The sequence below is a fragment of the Ixodes scapularis genome, unplaced genomic scaffold, assembly GCF_016920785.2.
Source record: "Ixodes scapularis isolate PalLabHiFi unplaced genomic scaffold, ASM1692078v2 PGA_scaffold11__112_contigs__length_91849675, whole genome shotgun sequence".
In the NCBI taxonomy this organism is placed as follows: Eukaryota; Metazoa; Arthropoda; class Arachnida; order Ixodida; family Ixodidae; genus Ixodes; species Ixodes scapularis.
The window spans coordinates 24,565,120-24,585,110 of record NW_024609837.1 but is presented as its reverse complement, the minus strand read 5'-3'; the positions used below and the strand labels follow the sequence as shown (position 1 = coordinate 24,585,110).

General features: G+C 42.7%; 1 protein-coding gene across 1 annotated transcript in view; it reads left to right on the top strand.

The window, feature by feature from the left end:
• The first annotated feature begins 347 nt into the window (after positions 1-347).
• The window catches only part of LOC8051406 (ankyrin repeat and death domain-containing protein 1A), a 28,923-nt gene continuing 9,279 nt past the window's right edge, over positions 348-19,991 (top strand). Inside the window, exons 1-12 of the mRNA XM_029989213.4 lie at positions 348-479; positions 1,246-1,349; positions 6,856-6,954; positions 7,732-7,830; positions 8,861-8,965; positions 9,682-9,780; positions 14,459-14,557; positions 15,052-15,150; positions 16,466-16,564; positions 16,959-17,057; positions 18,553-18,651; positions 19,247-19,375. Coding sequence (XP_029845073.1) covers positions 365-479; positions 1,246-1,349; positions 6,856-6,954; positions 7,732-7,830; positions 8,861-8,965; positions 9,682-9,780; positions 14,459-14,557; positions 15,052-15,150; positions 16,466-16,564; positions 16,959-17,057; positions 18,553-18,651; positions 19,247-19,375 — 1,245 coding nt within the window. The 5' untranslated portion in view covers positions 348-364. The remainder of the gene's footprint in view (positions 480-1,245; positions 1,350-6,855; positions 6,955-7,731; positions 7,831-8,860; positions 8,966-9,681; positions 9,781-14,458; positions 14,558-15,051; positions 15,151-16,465; positions 16,565-16,958; positions 17,058-18,552; positions 18,652-19,246; positions 19,376-19,991) is intronic.

The window sequence follows — 19,991 nt, the reverse complement described above, 5'->3', positions numbered from 1 at the left end:
GCATCGTCATCGTCATCATCACTGATGACGTCATCAGTGACGTCACTGATGACGTCATCAGTGATGATGACGATGCCGATGCGGATGCCGGATCATATTCAACCTAGTTTTGAACACGACGGGAATATTTCAAATTTCGTTAAAGTATTCCTTTAAATGGTAAAACAAAATGGCTAGGTGGCGTAAGCTGCCGCCCGATCCAAAGAGCTCAGCCGGTTTTATCTATCCATCCAACCACCTTCTGAGTTTGGGAAAAAGTTGTTCGAGCTCTCGCTCTTTCTGTGTGACTCCCGTTGCTGTCACGTGATCAAAATAAATCCGCAGTCTGTCCGCCTGCCAACGAGAGTATTTCGATATTACCAATATGGACGCCTCTGCGTCCGATGGTTCTGGACGATTCTCAAAAAGGACTTCGGTGGCGTCAAGTCGAGTGCCCGAGACCGACTTGGTTCCTCTAAACTTCAGCCACACTTCGAGAGGTTCGTTTGACCGCAGCTATTTTATTTCCGAAGAATTTCGGTAGTTGCGTTCGGGGATGCTTGGTTTCGGGCTTGTCATTTCGCCAAGTCTTACGATGAAGTCATGTTTTGCCAAGTCTTTGATAAAGGCACCAATGCTTTTTACATATTATTAATATCCATCTCATTGGCGTGATGACTCGCTCATTATAAATAGGGTACGGTACGAAGCTTGAATCGCGGATGAGGGAAGCACTTCAGTGGTCTCTTCATGCTTTCGTGTTTGCTACACTTGTTGATGCCGCGATGGGTTTTCGGTTTCAAAACTAATTTTTTTGCTTTTTATCTGCGGGAAAACGTGAGATTTTACTGCAGTGTGACTGCCGTAAAGCGTCAAATAAGATTGAGAGAAAAATACTATATTCGCAAGTTGGGTGTGATACTTCTAAGCTTTTAAAATTTTTGATCTTACATTTCTGTTTGTTGGATAAGCTGTGATAAACGTTATATTTTGTAGCTTGCCTAGTATTACGCGGATTGTGCAGATATTTTGGGGTTTGTTTGTATTTTATTTTATTTTCAGGGACGTTAAAAAACAACAACATAGATACTAGATTTTCCCAAAGCTTCAAGTTCTGAAGTCTCGTTAAAACTTAAATATTTACAGTATTGTTTAATGCATATGGTATTGTAATATTCTCAGCTACGACTAATTCCTTGTTTCAGAAAATAGCACAGTGAGTTGAATGTGAGAAAAAAAAAAATTGTTCCTCGGTTACTTTAACAGGCATCAAGAATGAGTTGCTACTTCACGAAGCAGCCATCAAGAACGATGTTGCAACGCTCAAGCACCTCATTGACTCGAAAGTTGACGTCAACGCTAGGACCCACGTGAGCAGTCACCTCTTGCCAATTACCGTTGACAGAAAATATCTGCATTCCGTTCACCCGCTCTTAGTAAGCCAGCTGCTTAAAGTTGAGCTAATATAATTTTCGCCGAATCCGATGCAAGGTTAAAAGGTCCTTCTGCAAAACATGCTTTTGAAGCCAAAACAGACAAGTAGATAAGCTGGGGATAATTGGTCTCTGAGCTGCTTATAACAAAGTATGTTTGTTATAAGAATCCCTAAAGAAAAAAAAAATGGGTAATTTCCTGTAGTACCTACCCAGATAACACAGAGCCATCCTTAGGATGTCCTTTCAGGATGTATGGGATGTCCTTTAGGCATCCCAAACATGCTCCTGTTTGCTCCCAAATACATCCTCCTTGAAACACCCAAGTATGCTCCGAGAAGCTCCCAGGGATATCTCACGGGAGCTTTTGAGGGTTTCTATAGGACGTTCTCGGACGTCATATTTTGTGCAGGGACCTGCTTTAATGCTGCTAGAATAGGCAAAAGCATGCACGTTTTATATCTCCTCCTTTGCTCTTCATGGTTCTACGGTCACACTAGCAATTGTTGCAATGGTTTGGTAGTTCCATGAAATGGATCGAAGGTATGCTGCATAAGTAAGGTCATTCAAATAAGATCCAGATTTATTAAATCTGATCACTTTATAAATTACGGTGGACAATATCATTCACAGGGCTTCCAGAAATATTGTAAATGCGACAATGTTGGTTAACATTGCAACACTAGAACATGACTTCAGTTAAAAATTAGCGAGAATAAACATGGCCGTGATACTGTAGGAACATGGGGTTCTGCGTGCTTTAATATTTCTAAGCACTAAAATTCTTCATTGAGAAAAAAAGAAAAGGAAGAAAATACCACGAAAAATAAGTATACAGTGCCTTAGTGGCTCAACAACAGTATGGTAAAGTAAACAAATCAAGAGTGTCCCAATAAAATTTAGAAAATACCTTGAAAAAGGATCAACACTAAAATAATTAACCCAAGGAAGGCAACATACAGGAGAACATTTATAGCGTGTGACTGAATGGTTCCAAGCATAAAACAATGCTTTGAAAAAATATTTCAAGTGTTTAAAAGGCTGTGTGCAATTTTGTTTACTTAAAAGTTACAGAATGTATCCAAGTGTCCATAAAAAAAAAATTTTTTTTTTTTGTTTTTTTTTAATGTTGAGGCAACACAATTTTAGATGTCACGGCTCCTGAAAATTACATCCCGAGTGGACCAATTTAAAAAGCGCCTAACACAGTATTTGAGCTTACCGTAAAGTACCGGGGGAGCGCCCACTCCGATTTCACTGAAAACTGGGTTAACCTCGGCATGGGCGCTTGTCCGGTCACATTGGGCACTTAATGTATGATTTGCAAAATTCCTAAGTTTGGGAAAATGTTAATAGCTGGCGCTTGAACGAAGATGGTGCTCCTGCAGTATTTTACGCTACTGATGTTTTTTTTTCTATCATTCCGAAGTATGTACTAAATGCCGGCGAACATGGAAGTAAACCCCTTTCTGTGCAAAAAATCCGTGAACATATCGAAATTGGCTCTCTAACTCGCTCCGGTATTCACCTCCCGTCCTTCATTTGGTCATGTGCGGTGACATACACAGTCTTTGAATATTCGAAGGGAGTTAAAACGGTGGTGGGGGTGACACGTACCAGTGGACGTGTTAAATCTGATCAGAGAACAGCATACTTTCAAGGGAAAAAGTGCTGAGTTGGCTCGAATCAAACCTCCTGCGTGCTGCAGTGTGACATACACTGGTTTTTGTTAATTCCCTTGTGCCTTGGCCCCTTCAGACATTGCAAGACCAGTGAATGTCACCGCAGATGACCAAATGAAGGAAGAGAGCAGTTCCAGTATGGGCTAGCTGCAACAATTTCAAAATGCAATTCTTTTTTTTTTTTTTTCAGAAAGAAAATTGATTTTGAGTGGCAAATGTTTTTGCCGACATTTGGAACACATTACAGATTGATAGAGAACGAAATCTTGCGAAGCTTAGACACCATGTTAGTGTCCCTTCAGGCTACTTATGTATAACATTCCAAGTCCACCAATTCGAATTGAGCAAATAAACGGACAACATACAACACAGCTCGTCACAACCACTTTTTAATGACTAGATAGCACAGTATAGTAAACATTTTTAGGATAAAAGCTTTCCATTGTGAAAACTAACAGCATTAAAGGGGCACTGACACCCCAAAGGTCGTATTTATTTTTATTGTCTAAAACGATGCAAGTTGCAGTCATAGACACGCAAAAAAAACCGCATCGCGAAAAAAAATTTTCCCGCGCGCGCGCGCGCCTTTTTATTTTGGGCGTTTGATTTTCCCGCCTCTCGCCTCCTCGCTTCTTTTGATCGGTGACGTCAAAAATCAGGAAATTTAGAAGCTTTGTAGGCGACATCTCTAGAACATTTAATTACGGCAATCCTAAAACATGTTTTTTAACGCAATTGCGAACGCACTACGGCCCTTCTTTTTGAAATACCAAAAATCGGGAGTTCGTTGTGGTGTCGCCTCCTGGATTTGTATCCTCCAACGGAAAACAGGCGACACCGCTCAAAACCGGTCCGCGCCGCCGCTCACTCCTTTCCTCCTCGCTTTGGGTCGCCATGGCAACAGCAGGGAGTGGTGAAAGGTAGTCGACTCTCAGGTCTCCTCAATTTTTGACGTCAAGGCACCGGCGCCGATCGCGCGGGAACTTCGAATTCGGCATTTGGAAATTGTTTTTTTACTTCACGAATACTGAATTCCCAAATCTCAAATTTTGAGGGTAATGTCCCGGCATCGTTTTCAATCGTTTCGGATAATAAAAAAAAATATGATTTTGATGTGTCAGTGCCCCTTTAAAATACATTTAAAACTAGATCACTTAGGTGTTCTTCTTTTCCGGTGATGCCAGTTCTTCTGCCACATGCTGAAGCCAGGACATCATTGTCTTCTCCACATCTTTCAGGGTTGTTTTATCTTCAGTTTTCTTTGGTGTGAGACATTCTGAAAGGCAGCCAATGTTTGGATTTAAGGAATCATGAAATTGAATGATGCGTAGACAACTTCAGAGGTCAGTTAACACTTTCTACAAAAGTTATATATTTTCATCTTGCTGACCTACTGCTAATACTACTAAATGAAGAAAATGCAGCTGTCAAAATAAAGTGAGGACGACAAGAGTAAAACAGGTTTGCAAAGTATTATGATGACAGGTAAACACTCTTTTTTGGAGTCCAAAGCTGGAAAGCACGTCCTCACTAAGAACCTGATTTATATCATTGACAAAGGGTTGTATAAACATTTTGACACGGACCAGCTTCGCCTTTCCAAAGTACAGGCCAAATGGAAAAGGAGCCGACTAGCCACAGTTGATGACTTGGCAGAGAACTGGCCAGAATTGGTTCTTTGTGCTCCTTGAGAACGGAAGGCCATCAATATTGATGTTGATCAAGACATTGTCTGGTGTTTCATAGGGATGGGCTAAAGCATGTTGGAGTCTTACTCCGAGACCAAAGTGGCAATATTTGCCTGCACCCAGAACTTGGACTGCAGCAGCCACCCTGGGTGTCTCGAGCACAGTTCGAGCGCACGCAGGAATATCTGAGAAGCGGGGGTGTGCCTGCAAAATCCTTTGATGCCCCAAAACTTACTTGAAATACTGGAGACCTAGAAATCCTGACGACACAGAGGAACAGAAATCTGGTATAAAAAAGATTACTTTCTTCATAATGATGTCTTTGAAATGTTGATTGTGAGTAACATTTGGCATTTGCAGCATTATTTTACGTCCAGTGACTGAATGCAGTTAGGACCTGCTAGTAGGCACAGTTGCACTTCACATTTCGCATGGTAGAGACACTTGCAACTGGATTGGCAATATTTGTGCCTGTTTTCCTTTTCAGAGTTTCAACGAAAGTGATGCATGCCATTATACTGCTTTAAAAAACAAGTGAACTGTTTTGAAGATGCAATTCGATTTTGCACTGCTAAGTCCGCGTATCCTCGCCCCTGCAGCAGAAGGCACTAAATTTATTGAGGCGTACATGGCACTGGAGAAATTACATCATTCTCGAGTTGTTGCTGCTGAGCAATACTGGGCATCAAAGGGTTAAAAAAATCCCTGTAACACCAAATTGGAGCGCAGCTCTTGAGGAGGAGTAGGGAAGGGTACTGAGGGGTGTCACGTCACCTGCGGGTAGTCACGTGACCCCGAGGGGGTCACGTGATCTCGGGGGGATCATGTGACCTGGGGGGGGGGTCACGTGACCTCGGGGGATCATGTGACCTGGGGGGGGGGGGTCACGTGACCTCGGGGGGATCATGTGACCTGGGGGGGGGGTCACGTGACCCCCCCCTCCCTGGTTACGCCGACGCCGACGCCGCTCAGGCTGGAAACGGGCCCCTAAGAGCTGCGCTCTAAAAGCTTATCAAGTGCAACGCGCGAGACCCCGGACTCGATTGGCCACGATCTCAGTGGATCGATGAATGCGTTGCCGTTGGCTTCGCAGTGAAGATCCCATTCGAGCACACGGGCAAGCGCGAAACTTTCTTCTACTATCTCCCCCAAAGAGGTCATTGACTCTTCATGATGGCCACGCATCAGTGGCGTAGCCAGGGTGAAGGCTTATGGGGCTTTAACACCCCCCCGAAATCCAGCCGACCCTATATTATACACCTGCATTTTGAATTTCCCTCCCCCCTCCACACCCCAAGTCATGGCCATCTTAGTCACCTCAGCCCCCCCCTCCCCCCAGGACATCCCAGACATTCAGCCGCCTAGACATTCCTTAGCAGGACATCCCAGGGATGTCACTTAACATACGCGTTAGGATGTCCAAATAAAGGTAATTCCTCAGAAGTCTTGCGGATGACCCATACGGGATAAGGGACAGTGGGATCTTTTTGGGATGTCCCTGGGATGGCTATGTGTTACTCAGGTAGAGTCACTGACTCACTGACAAAGTGGAAACATCGGGACATCTCTTTAGGCTTGACTTTCGCATGCGCTCGTTGACTTTCACCATGCTTTGGTTGTGCGTACTTGCTCGGGACGGCGAAGCATTATTGAAGGTTGCGCTGGAGGTGGGGACAACTGGAACTCCTGCTGTCAATCTCATCCTGTCAGTGACTGTCGGCTGAATCATAATAATGCATGAACTTGGTTTGATGGTGAAAGTGAGTGTTACAAGAAAGAACAACTATAAAGGACAGAGATTCCTGTTTCATTGCAGTCGCCATTAAATACATTGGGTGATATGTAGGCATTATTTGTCAGGCTTGTGGGCATCTGTAATGCCGCTTGGAGCTACAGCAGAAACCTGCACAATCGCAGCCTATGTTGTATCATGTTCAGAAGATTTACCTGACAGAAATGGTGCTCCAGCTCCTGGGACTCCTGAAACATGCAAAACATATTGACTATCAAAATAGTTACAAATTAGCACTGTATAGTAATTTCTTTCTTTCTTTCTTTCTGCTGTTTATAAAGATGGAGAGGGTTCCACTTCATTGGGCAGCGGCGCACGGCCATCTTGAATCCATGGCTGCCCTCATCCAGGCGAAGTGTGATGTTGAGGTGACGGACAAGGTAAATGAGTCAGCAATTTTTGCTCACCAAGGTAACCCTGGGACAGTTTAATAAATTGCAATGCACTTCTATGTAAGTCACCAATATAAATTGCAAATTAAGGACAGAGGGAGTGCGTTATTTGCTCTTGTAACAGGTTATCATATGTACATTAATATGTTTTATGTAAGTAGTTGCATCTTGTTGCATCCTTCTCGTGTGTTCCTCTTCAGTATGTAATAAATCTCAATATTGCCTCGTTTTTGTTTTCTACAAAACCCATACCTTGTTTGGAAATGTTGATTAGAAATTTTTCTTTTTTTTTACTTGTAGATTTTAAATTAATTTTGTCATTCTTTGGCTACAGAACATTCAAAATATACCACCTGCGGGCGCAGCAAACATGGTTTTTGATTTTGCACTAAATACGTTCGACCACATTTTTTTTTTTTTTCATCTCTGTTCAGTGGAGCAAGGTTGCATACGTTTGACAAAGTGAGTGTGGTGATGCATACAGCAATACAGTATGACCGGAAGAGAAGACGACAAACGTTTCTTCAATACTACAGATGTGATAATCGGCATTTGGATACTTGAAACTTAGGGCACGAGGTAACACCTGTTTGAAGCTTCCGGATTTACCCTCAGGACTGCCGAAGGTTGAGAACCGCATCTTAAATTTGTTTTATATGTGTCCACCAAACTCAAACTGCAAAAGTATCGTTTAACCAGAAATGCTTGTTCTGTCGTAAAATGTGCCCTCTGTGTAATTCCTGGCTCGCTTTGCTTCTTTGACAGTACGGCATGCGGCCGCTGCTAATGGCCGCCTGGTTTGGTCATCGGGGCGCCGTTCAACTTCTAGTCGAGAGCGGGGCGAGTTGTCGAGCCGTCAATCGCGTACGTTCAGTTTTTGTCACTTTTCCGTTGCGACAAATGTGCGTTGCCTGCAATTCAGTGCAAGCAGGCGGAGAAAGCATTTTGTGTCCGAGATTATTTTGCCCTTCAAAAGAACCCAGGTGGTTCAAACTAATTCTAAGCCTTTTGATGGAGCTCGCCAGATATACTTTGTTGGTTTATTTACATGTTTATATATTTATTTACGGATATACTGAAATACTTAAAGGTCCATGAGGAAAGGACATCAGTAGAGAGGTAGAAGAAATGCAACATTTGGAGGAAACAAAAATATCTAAAAAAAAAAAAGGCTAAATTAGTAAAGAACACTCTGAAGAAAACAAGTGAACACACAATAACATCGTATAATACCTACATAGTTACTAAAACGAGCATCTAGACGTTCGAGGATTAGTCTCGGTGTGATTGTTTTAAAAAGTAACTGCAAAGAAAAAGAAGTGTTTTTTTAAACAGCCTAATTGGGACAAGCATGTCACAAAACAAATCTTCTGCGAAAAAAAAATTTTTCTAGCAATATTTACGCCATAGGACGTAATTTAGTTGGAGTCACAACTTCTCCACATTTGAAACTCCCGCTCTTTCGACGCGCGCGGAGTGGCTGTTATATGTCACTCCGCGACGTATAGCAGCCACTCCATGACATAGAATACCAACTTTGTGGCGCGCGATTTAAAACGGACGAAATAGCCGCTAACTAAAATCGGCCTAGCACAATAAATATTGCTATAAAAAATTTTGTTTTTGGAGGAAAAATTGTTTTGTGACATGCTTGTCCCAATTAGGTTGTTTAAAAATACACTTTTTTTCTTTGCAGTTACCCTTTAAGACCATCGCTTTAGGAACCCTACGAGCTTCACTTTTTTCTGTGATCTTCAGCTAGTTAGCACTTACACATATACTCACACAAGCAGAATTCTACTTACACATGCAGAATGCAGACTGTGCTTGTGTAAATAGGGTGAAGGTGCGGGTTGAGGGTGGAGGCTGATGCGTTTTGGTTGTCTGCTTTCAGCAAGGGCAGACGACACTCCACTGCGCCGCTCAGAACAACCACCACGAAGTACTGGCCTTCATGCTTGACTCGACCGAGACCGTCAAAGTGAACGCCGTCGACAAGGTAGGCGTCGCCCCCGAAGCTTTCTGGGCTATCATCTCTCGCCCATACTAGATGGCGCCAGCCATCAACTAACCTTTGTCCGAAAGCTGTGAAAGCGGCACAATGGAAAATACTGCAATGGAGAGCAGTCGCAGGAAAGGGGCATAATGTGGGAAATCGTAAAAGAAATACCTTGCCCACTACTCGGCAAATGTTTCTCATCATTTGAGCCGAGAGATGTAGGCCTAATTTGTGGGAACACGTTAGATAAATGAAGGAACGAATTAACATTTTGGGTTTCTTTGTTTTGTTGGCTTTTCTTTGGAATTTGGAAATACGCCATCTGGAATGATAGGTTCTGAAGATGACAGAGCGTATGAAATACCAGGAGATTTTGCTCGAGTGCTTTTGTTCTGGCTGCCTGAAGTAAATATTTTTCATTTGATTTTTTTAGCTTTCTGTTTTGCCATATTCCTGTTGGAAATGTTCCGATAGTAGTCAAAGTTTGGTTCAGGTAATACTTGTAACTTTCGTAAGTTGCCCACTGATTAGTGCTCAGAATCTGCGTGGACCCGCCACACCACACATTTTTTCTGTAACATTCTGAAGTCGTAGATCGACTTTTCTATGTCAAAATACTACTGCTCAACACTACTGAAATGAAAAAGGCCGATCTCTCTCTCTTTTTTTTTTTATCTGCGTCTTTCACTCCTCATTTTCTTGTGCACGATGGGCAGAACGGGCAGACGGCACTGCATCTGGCAGCCATCAACAATTGCATGGAGATTGTGGAGAAGCTGTTGCAGCACAGGGCAGACCCAAACATCAAGGACAAGGTAGGCTCCTTTTCTGTGACTGCAGTTTTGGTTAATCCAAAATATTTTTTCTGCACCTTTTGAACTGCGTGTGCACAGTTTGCTTTTAGGGGCAAAGCTCCTTGTCCGTCTGGCGTCCATGCTCACATGGATTGCCATCCCATCTGTCTTCTTAAAAAAAGAAAAAAATGTTTGCGCAGTCACCAGGATTCGAACCTGTGTGGGGAGACCCCAATGGATTTCTAGTCCATCGCCTTAACCACTCGGCCACGACTGCGGGACGAGTAGGGGGCTCTGAGGTGGGGTAGTAACTCAAGAGCTGGGGATGTCATGGATGAAACGTTGCATGTAGCCGCTCAACTTCTATACAGGAGAGGGCGCTGCGGTCAAATGCGTATATAATCGCGTTAAACTTTGCATGCGTTGGCTCAACGTTTATAGACGAGAGGGCGCTGCGGTCAAATGCTCAAATGCGTATATAACCACGATCCATACCACACATTCTCTTTCTGACATGGACCGTTGACTTAAGCGATAGAGATGCGTTCCCACGGCTCCTAGCGGATCGAAGCTGATCCGTTAGAAGAACCACTGGCTCTGCATTTCACCGACCATAAAGCAGTAATGAAGTCGAAACGCAACCCCGAACGCAGCACTACCTATGAGCAATAAAAAAAAAATCAGCACCATCAGCACTACCTATGAACAAAATCAGTATCATCAGCACCACCAGAGCTTCGCCCCAATCAACATCATTCACCACGTGTAAATGCGGTCATTTTTTCATCGAGGCTTTCCCTTCGGGACTATAATTTGGAGGAAAAACATTACTAGTAGAGGAGGCCTTGAACTGACGGTGGGGTTTATAGTCAATGACGGGACAAGAACGACGGGGCAACTCTTTCCGATGTCTGACTTCCAGCATACGCTTGTTGCCTTCCATCATACATTGACTGTGTTATTGATGGGAGATGTTATCGAGGAAGCTCATGCTGAAGGCTGGACAAATGAGAGACCTCTGTGGCTTTGTCATCCTTTCAGTTACTGTGCGGAGTGCAAGTTCTTCTGCTTCTTTTGCAGGGGTTGTGGCGATGTCAGAACACCGAGCTCTGATTAGCTCTCATTGAAGGATAGTGGGTAGACCTCAAGGCAGCTTGCTTTGAGATCTACCCACTATCCTCCAATCAAAGCCAATCAGAACTTGGCATTGTTCTGATGTCACTGCAACCCCTGTGCAAGAAGCAGACGACTTGCTCTCCAGATGGGCTCACGGTGGTGACAAAATAACCTGATTATAGTTGCGTCTCTTCCATATTCGTTTTCTGTTCAGATACAAACAATGCAAACATTTATTTGTCTGTTTTGTCAACACATTGTGGGCTTTGATTCAGCTTGACACTTAGAGGGGCACTTCAGCATTTTCTTCGTGGTCTCTGATTTGCCTGAAAATTTGCTAAACACACCAACAAACACGACTGAGGTACAGTGTAAGCCATTTATATTAACAATGAGAAAATCTGAAATTCCAGTCGTTATAACTGATTATTGTTGTACCTGGACTAGAAACTGATCGTTTCTAGTCTAGAGACTCTAAAGACATATCATTATAAGCATTACATCTTTATATGTGATATCGTTATAATTGGATTGCACTGTAGTATCCCAAATATTAGGCCAAAGTAATATTTTTTATTTTTTTTTTTGCAAATTTAGTTAATTTACAATTTTCGTCCTGATCGTATTTTTCAAAGTGGAAGTCCCTATGGCAACAAATAAACGATGATGCCAGAGGCAAGCAGGGGTTCAATCTTTGAACTGTAGGATTAGTTCCCAACTGATCGCAACCAGTTTCACGATATTAGATGAATGCTTTGGAAGCTCACTTTAGCACTTGCGCAGCAATACGAAACAGACACCTGGTCTAGTTCTTTTTTTTACTGCCTGCTCGACTGGCAAGCCTGCCTGCCATTGACATCTCGGCACTGAAAAGCGCGGGTATATTTGAATATTAGTTTTGGCACCATTTTCATTTGCCAATTTTACAATAACTATTAAATAGAATACCGAAAAGGGTAAAGGGTGGGGATTTAGAAAATGTAGTTATTTGGGTAGTTCAAGAAATAGCTGGAGTGTACCCCTTAAGACTATACTTCATGTATGCTGTAGCTTTTGCATCAACATTGGGCATACTTCTGTGCAAAAGTTTTGTTTTGTACAGAATATTGGTGTCTTCTGTCGTGCTTCCTACCTGCTTTCAATTGAAGTTTTTGGAACAGGTTCATTATTCTGCTACTGTTTTACTTGTTTTACCCCCTTCTTTTTTGTTTTGTTTTAGATGACAGCGTTTGCACGACCACTGAGTTTGCACGAAGGTAATTGCTTGCTTTTTGTTTCTGTTTTCCCGCTTCAATTCTGGCTGTGTAGGCCATGCCCATGTTTGGAATGAATTCTTGTTATCTGGAAATGCTAAAACATTGTTATTATATGGGGATGTCCTCTTGTGGTCTTTGACCCTGCTGACCAGACATCTGAAATGCTTGTGGCCTTAATGTGATGGGAAAGTGAAATATAATTTTCCTAAAGATATCAACTGTGCCTCAGCTCAATTTATTTATTTATTTATTTATTTACCCTCAAGGCCTGAGGCATTATAGAGGGGAGTGGATTAAATTTCATAAGATAGTACAACATTGTGCAGTTATTAATAAAGACAAATAAGAGGCTCCTAATCATACAATGATAGCTAAGGCGTTCTTTTGAAAAGATTGTGGTCTTCAATGGCTGCCGTAGGTGCGGGAAGGCGATTCCACTCATCTGATGTGTGTGGGAAAATTGATAGCATCTCCTTGAAAACTAATAGTTTCTATTTGAGGGCATGTCTGTTCAACTACAACAGATATGGTAATTACTCAGGTGACTCATTGCAGATATTGTAGAGTCACTCTATCCGTGTCACACTTCTCTACAAGAACACACATGCAGTAATATTCGGATGAAACTTGGTGAACTTCTGTAGTGCTTTCTGCATTTTATATTTAATGAATATCAGTGTATTTGATTAGTATTTTGAATTAAAGAGTGGTGTTGATGAATGTCCCATGTTTTTAAATAATTTCGAGAATTGCGTAAAATTTTTAGGATGTACTTGTTTAGCTTTCTGGGGTATGCTTCTCCCGTACTACTGGTGCACTGTGGCAAGGTGATGCCCGTGTTAGTGGTGCAACGGAAGCCACATTCCTGCAGTACACATCTACAAAAGTTTGGCGAAAATTGCAGTCGTTACTAGAATTCTGTTTTGCTCCGAAATGTGAAAGTTTTACCATAGTTTTGCAAAAGAGCATTAGAGGACAGCGAGTGATTCGTTGCAACTTTGAAATGGCTGACCAACTACGCGCTGTCTAAATATCCACACAACCCCAAATTTTTAAAATTTTTTTTTCATTAGGGGTTTTGATGCGTTGTTAATGTTAAGAGTGGCAGTTTTTGTTTTGATGTTCAAAATTATATAGTGCTACTCTAATTACCTATTTATTTTGTAATTATTTATTTATTTTTATGCCAAATGCTCAGTTTATTTTCCATGGGGTTCTGGGAGTAATGCCTCTTTTAACTAAAATGTGTCGTACTTGTAATTTCATTTTCCGACTTTACAGATTCATGTGCGCTTGGGGCGAGAATTTGCACGTGCAACAGCGATATGTAGGCGTCGTCTATGACAGACATTGTGGTCAAATTGGTATTCATAATATAATTCGATTTAAGCCTAACTGCATTTGTGCTCTTTGTATAGCAAAAGGTCTGTTTGAGTTGTTAGGTTTTTACGGAGGTAAATTTATGATTCACTGGGTATCCCTGCTCTTCTTGCTCCTCTTCTCTTTCACATCTCAGTGATATCCAGACCTCAATCACAATCTCTCACTGTTTTTGCGAATTCAATGTAATTTTAAGCCTGCAGTTCACTCAATGTAATTTTAAGCCTGCAGTTCACTAGCATGGGTTTTCTTTTCACAAATCAGTCCTTAAAGGAACGAGAATGATGATACGCTTTCGTGTTTGTAATGTATTCATGTGTAAATGTTGGTGTCCTTTTACCGCCAAGGCTCTCGAGCTGTACAGAAAAAGACACTGAATATTCAGTATATGTTCAGAAATGAAAATTTCCTGAACTGTTGGACCTTAAGTGTAAATAACATGCGTTTTGTTATTCAAACCGTTAATTTCATAGTTACATTTGGCTTTCGTGACTTTATCCATCTCTTACGTTTAGGGAAGATCCAAAAACAAATAGCAGATTTCATGTTGCAACGAGGTTCATCTGAAGAATACCATTAAAGAGCATCAATCAGTAAAGACAACTTGTCTCTGATCCTAATTACGAGTCAAGCATTTTCTGATAGTCTTTACATAATACTGTAATAGTCTGTACATAATACCAGTACAACTATTTGATTGATGTTATGTTCAGTCCCTAAAGTTGAAGGTTGTGAAAGGTGTTTCCAAAAGCTTCCACAGCCTTCATTTATTTTCTCTCTCTCATTCATTCTTTATTCCTTTGGTTTATGTTGATATTGCAGTTTATAAGGGGTTGCTGCTCTGCTTTGAAGGGACAGATGTCTTGGGGGTTTGTGAAGTCTCATAATGTAACGTGCAGTTGCTGTGTATGTGACTAAGGTTTCTTGCTTTTCCTGCCGACTTTCAGTGCGGCTGCACGGCGCTGCATCACGCTTCCCAGCGGGGTCATCACCTAGTTCTGGTGCGGCTACTACGAAGCAACATGGACACGGACGAGCCAAACTATGTACGCAACTCCTTCTCTTGCGTCTAGGCTGGAATGTGTCTTCCGTGTGACGAGCACATGGCTCGTTCATATCGATGACGTCCCGCAGCGTTCGGAGCGGTAGCTTCGTTGTGCACGTCTGTGCGTGAAAGAAAAACTTGTTAGGAGTAAACGTCCATGAAATAAGGACAAACGGGTTTGTGGTTTGTGCGGGACCTTTCCGTACATCTTTTACACTTCTTTTATTTTAATAGATGAAGCATAACAGTTTTGGATCAAAACACCTATGTACAAATAATATGACATGTCTGCTTTCGCTCTTACATACGCAGCAGGGGTTTCGCTGGCTTCCTCCAGTTTTTGTGTGCTGTGCTTAGCAAAAAAAAAGATGCACAAAATATGTAGACAAAAAATTGGACTGCATGTTAGCCTCCAAGAAAGTGGGAATGCACTGTACAAAAGCGTCTGAATTGTGTTCAGCGTTCTCTTAATGTGCTTCTTATCTACGTTGACAGGAGCGGAGTACACCATTGCATCTGGCAGCGCAGAATGGACATCAATCGGCTGTTGAGATCCTTCTCGAACACCGGTGCAACGCTTCAATCATCGACGCTGTGAGTGCGGACCTTTTAAGGCAGAACGTGTGTTACGAGTCACCTTTCCTGAGAAAATCGTGACAAACAAGTGTCAAAAATGAACATCTGGAACAAACTTTGGGAACGAGCGTTGTGAAGCACCGACACGCTGGGAGTGTTACACAGTGTTAAGGTTACATATAAACCTTGCAAAGGCCCACCTAAAATCAATGTAAAAAAGATGCCCCTGTGGGGCTCGAACCTGGGTGACAGTCAAATACTATAATAAGTTGAATACTAAAAAGTAGAATTAAATGAAAAAAAAAAAAAAAAAAAATCTAGCACAAACGACGCACGGAGTGTGGTTTGTGTGGGACAGATTGTGTGCTCCCTGGGGCCCTAAGGTACATGGTTGGACCAAGGGTCTGGGAAGCGCCACCCGCTGCGATTGGTCGACACAGCACAGACCAATCGCAGCATGCGGCACTGTCCTGGTCCCGCCTGGTGACGACGTGTATCCTAGGGCCCATGGTTTCTGTTAGCAAAAATGAGTCTGCATAATTTAGTTTATCAGGCTTTGGGTTGGGAGTTTCATGCTGATGTAGTAGAACTTCTCTATAAAAAAGTCAGTCTTTTGTTCAGTAATCTTTTGTATAATATCAGTACCACTAATGTATGTACTATTATTATGAGTGTAGTAGTTAAAGTATGGTTCACTATACTTATCTATATTTTTGCTATAAGGAATCCTACTGTACTTCGACGTTTGGGTGTTAGCTTTACTGATATCGAGGATGGAAAGTGTCGGCTCTATCGCTTCAACTTAGATGCTGTGCATAGAGCACACGTGAGAATCGCTGAACCTTGCAGCATGGTACAGCTTTGTTTTTGCGAGTCTTGACTCCTATTCAGAGGCGGGTGAGCAGAACATCTGTGTTTTCGCTGTTGTTGCTAAACTGGGAAAAGGCAATTGCTACATGTCTTGCCTCGTTTTTACTGTGGAGTGTAGTCTGGTTATTGTCAGCGAGTGTCTCACCTATTGATTCCACCTCATGTTATTTTATTTCCTTGGGAACGCCATTCTAGGTATGTTTCATGAGAGGAGTCTCGATCGAATACAGAAGAAACTTGGTTTTAAGATGATTGAACGTCTAGTCTGGGTGTGAAACGCACTAGTTGAAACATAAAGTAAAAATTCCGAGTGCGATAACAAGTGACGCTATTAAGAGGTTCCCATTAAAAATATGCGGCGAGCAGGAAAGTGTGAAAGCATCCCAAAAGGTTTCCCATCGAAGTTACGCTTTTAACAAAGACGTGTGGGTGGCCGTAGCCTTACCCCATTCGACGTTTGCAGAAAGCGAGGACGGCTCTCCACATTGCAGCGTCCCTGGGTCACCTCGAAGTGGTGGAGACGCTTCTGCGGTTCGGGGCTTCACTCACGGTCAAGGACAAGGTACGTCGCCAGTGTTTCATCCTTTGTCCTTGCACCGAGGCGTCAGCTCTAATTTCCTGACAGCTAGTTTCGGCATATGGTCAAAACAGCGGGGCTTTCGACGTCCAATTTTTTTCGGTCGCTTGTTAGGGTTTGGAAGGGGGGGGGGGGGGGTGTCCTTGCTTTCTTTGATAGTGAAGGAGAAGCCTTTATGGTTTTTTAAATGCATGACATTCATAGAGCCAACTCCTAGCGCCTTTGTGTCTGAGCCTGGGATGCAGCCTCGATAGAGCGCGCAGTTGCTGATTGCTCTCGGAGTGGGGACTTTCCTCAGTGTGCGCTCGGGAGCAAAGCGGACTACGTGTACTACATATGGCAAATAGACAGCCAAATCTTTCTTTCTTTTCTAATGCAGCATGGAAATACGCCTCTCCATCTGGCTGTGCTTGGCTGCCACTCTAGCATGACGGATCTCCTGGTCAAGAAAGGGGCGTCTGTCAACTCGACCAACAGCGTAGGTTCTGTGCTTCCTAGTTTGTGGGGGTCTGTTTGAATTTTTCTCACGTGTACTATTGGCTTCTGTAAAAAAACGAGAATCTGGGTTTTAAAATGCGTCTTCTTATTTATGGTACAATTCCAGTGCAATTAGCCGTGCAAACTTTTCTTTTGATACTGGTTTTGAACCTATTAGTTGCTAGGTATGCTAGGTAGCTATGTTAGATTCAGAGCAGATGCTACAAATATAAAGCATTTAATCTGGGTCTTTGGGACATTTTTTTCTCAATAAGAACTAGAAATACAGATTTTTTTTTTTTTAAGTTTGTGACACTAGTTAAATTTTATATTCCTTTCTCTGAAGTTCTTGTTAGTTGCATGGCAAGAAATAATGATGGAGCAAAACAAATAGCCCCTCTGCATAGGTTGATTAAATGCAGTTATAACAACAATAGGTTTACGGTAGTTACACATAGTTGACAATACGAAAAGCCCTTGTGTGATCTCGCTTCCTAAAGCAAAATTGCGAAAAAAAAGTACTTGAGAAGTTTCAGCCCATCATTTCTTCCACTTTGGCAGAGCATCCATAAAACGGGCATTTTATGTATTTTCCGATTGAATTGGATGCTGACAATTGTGGATAGGTACTTGAGAGGCCACACATCACAAGAATATGAATTTGACAAAATTTATGCATTCTTGGCAATTGTTTTTCCTAGGGATTTTTTAGGCTCTGCCTTATCTGATTAACCAGGTCAAGCACATCTTGGCCAGAATCAGTCTTGAAGTGTCTCGGTTCATCGACGGATGTTAAAGGACACATGCAAAGGAAAAAAACATTTTTTTTAGACAGCTTAGATGGAAAAAGGATGTCATAAAACGATTTTACAACGAAGAAAAAAAATTTTTAGAGCTATATTTACGGCTCTATATGAATTTGTAGTTGGCGCTCGTGGGAGCCGCCGCTGGTCACGTAGTAGGCCCGCGCGCCGCCGCGCTGCGTCGCCGCGCTGCGTCACCGCCGCACGCTGAGCGTTGTGCGAACGCCGCTTCAACGCGTTTCTCCACGCTGGCGTCGCCGCCGCCGCACAAGTTCGTCTGCTTCGGGGCGCCGCCGCCGTCGTCTGACCGGCGCACAGGTCTATCACGTCTGCTTACGCTTTTTCAGGAGTTTCCTTTGGGCTCTAAAAGTTACTTATTCATCTTGGTTTTTGTTATACTTCAAACAAAGATGAATAAGTTACCTTTAGAGGCCATAGGAAGCTTCCGAAAGAACGCAAGCACCACGTGATAAATAAAGACCAGTCACGTGATAAATACGGACCACTTTTCCGCGGTGCCCGCGGGCGCCAACTACAAATTCGTTTTGCGCCATAAATATAGCTCTAAAAATTTTTTTTCTTCGTTGTAAAATAGTTTTATGGCGTCTTTTTTCCATCTAAGCCGTTTAAAAAGAATGTTTTTTTCCTTTGCATGTGTCCTTTAAAATAGTGCGGCATGTCTGTTTCTTCCAGAGGCTTCAGACACCACTGCACATGGCAGCTGAACTCGGCTTTACGGAAGTAGTCCAGGTTTTGGTCAGCCACGGGGCTGATCTCTTCCTTCCAGAGAAGGTGAGGCTATTAACATCCTCATCCTCATTATTATTATTATTACTGCTTGCTCACCTTGGTTTGCAAAGGCTCATGGCAAACCTGTCATGGTGTTTTCTCCATCATGCGTGTGAAACGTCAAAGGTAAGACTTAGAAATATAGAAGGAAGTACGGAAGAGAACATTCCCCTTGGAGGTTTGCTGAGGTTTATATTCATTTAATCTTTAGCCAGCATATCTGCATCTGCTTTTTGCTGTTATATTGAATAGTTTACTCACTTTCCCTCGAAGGTCCTCATCTTAAGGCACTACACTCTTTTATGGGTGTACGTGCAGTCGATGCGCACAGAAGTAACCAGATAATGATCAATTAGGCAGCATGAGGTGTTAAAAAAGAAAAAAAGAAAAAGTGTATTTGACCATTGTTTCATGAAATGAACAATTAGAACACTGAAAAATAACGCAATGAGTCCAAATATAGGAACAGTTTTGACCAAAGGGGGTAGCAGTTTCTTGGATGTGACAGTACGGTCCGCCTCGTGTGTTCAAGGCCAAGCTCTTGGGCGATTCCTGTTCGATGTACGAGCAGACCGAGGGAGGTTAATGTGGCTTGCAGGGTGGCCGAACCGCACTGTACATAGCGGCACGGGGCAGCTACACGGCAATCGTGGACATGCTCATCACGGCCGAGCGCGAGATAAAGCACAAGACGCGATCCAAAGAATCCTCCGTGACAACGCTTCAGGTAAGCTCGCTGGTTTGTCTCATATTCCCGATGAGGTTCATGTGAACATTATTGCTTTTTTCATCCTTTGCAAGTGTCTCATTTCACTCTAATTTCTCGTGTAGACATGTAGTTTTAGACCTCCTTTTGAATTTGTAGTGAGTTAGCTGCATTAAGTACACAGTTGCTTACAACATTTTAAATATATTCAGTGTTTTGGCAGTACCTTAGAGCATACTTCCTCGACCCCTTGCCTACTAATGACGAGTGTAACTCATGGCACTTTTTACGGACTACAAAGTCCAACCACAGGTGCGACTTGTATTTTGGCTTCGGCACTTGTTTAGCGGGCTCTCTGGCAGACGGCGGAAGCACCCCTGTTGCTCCACCTACCTTGGGTTGTTTACTCGTTTGTTTTCCTGTTTGACAGAAGAAAAAAAAAAGCGCCATTCATCTAGAAAAAAACATGTTCATAAAGGCCCGTTCACACTCTTGCGACCGAGTAAGACCGAGAGAGACCAGACCGGTTTTTAAGCCTCTTGCAACTTCTTAGGACCAGCTCCGCTGCAACGCATCCGGTCCTAAGACGTCGCAAGAGGCTTCAAAACCAATCTGGTCTCTCTTGGTCATACTCGGT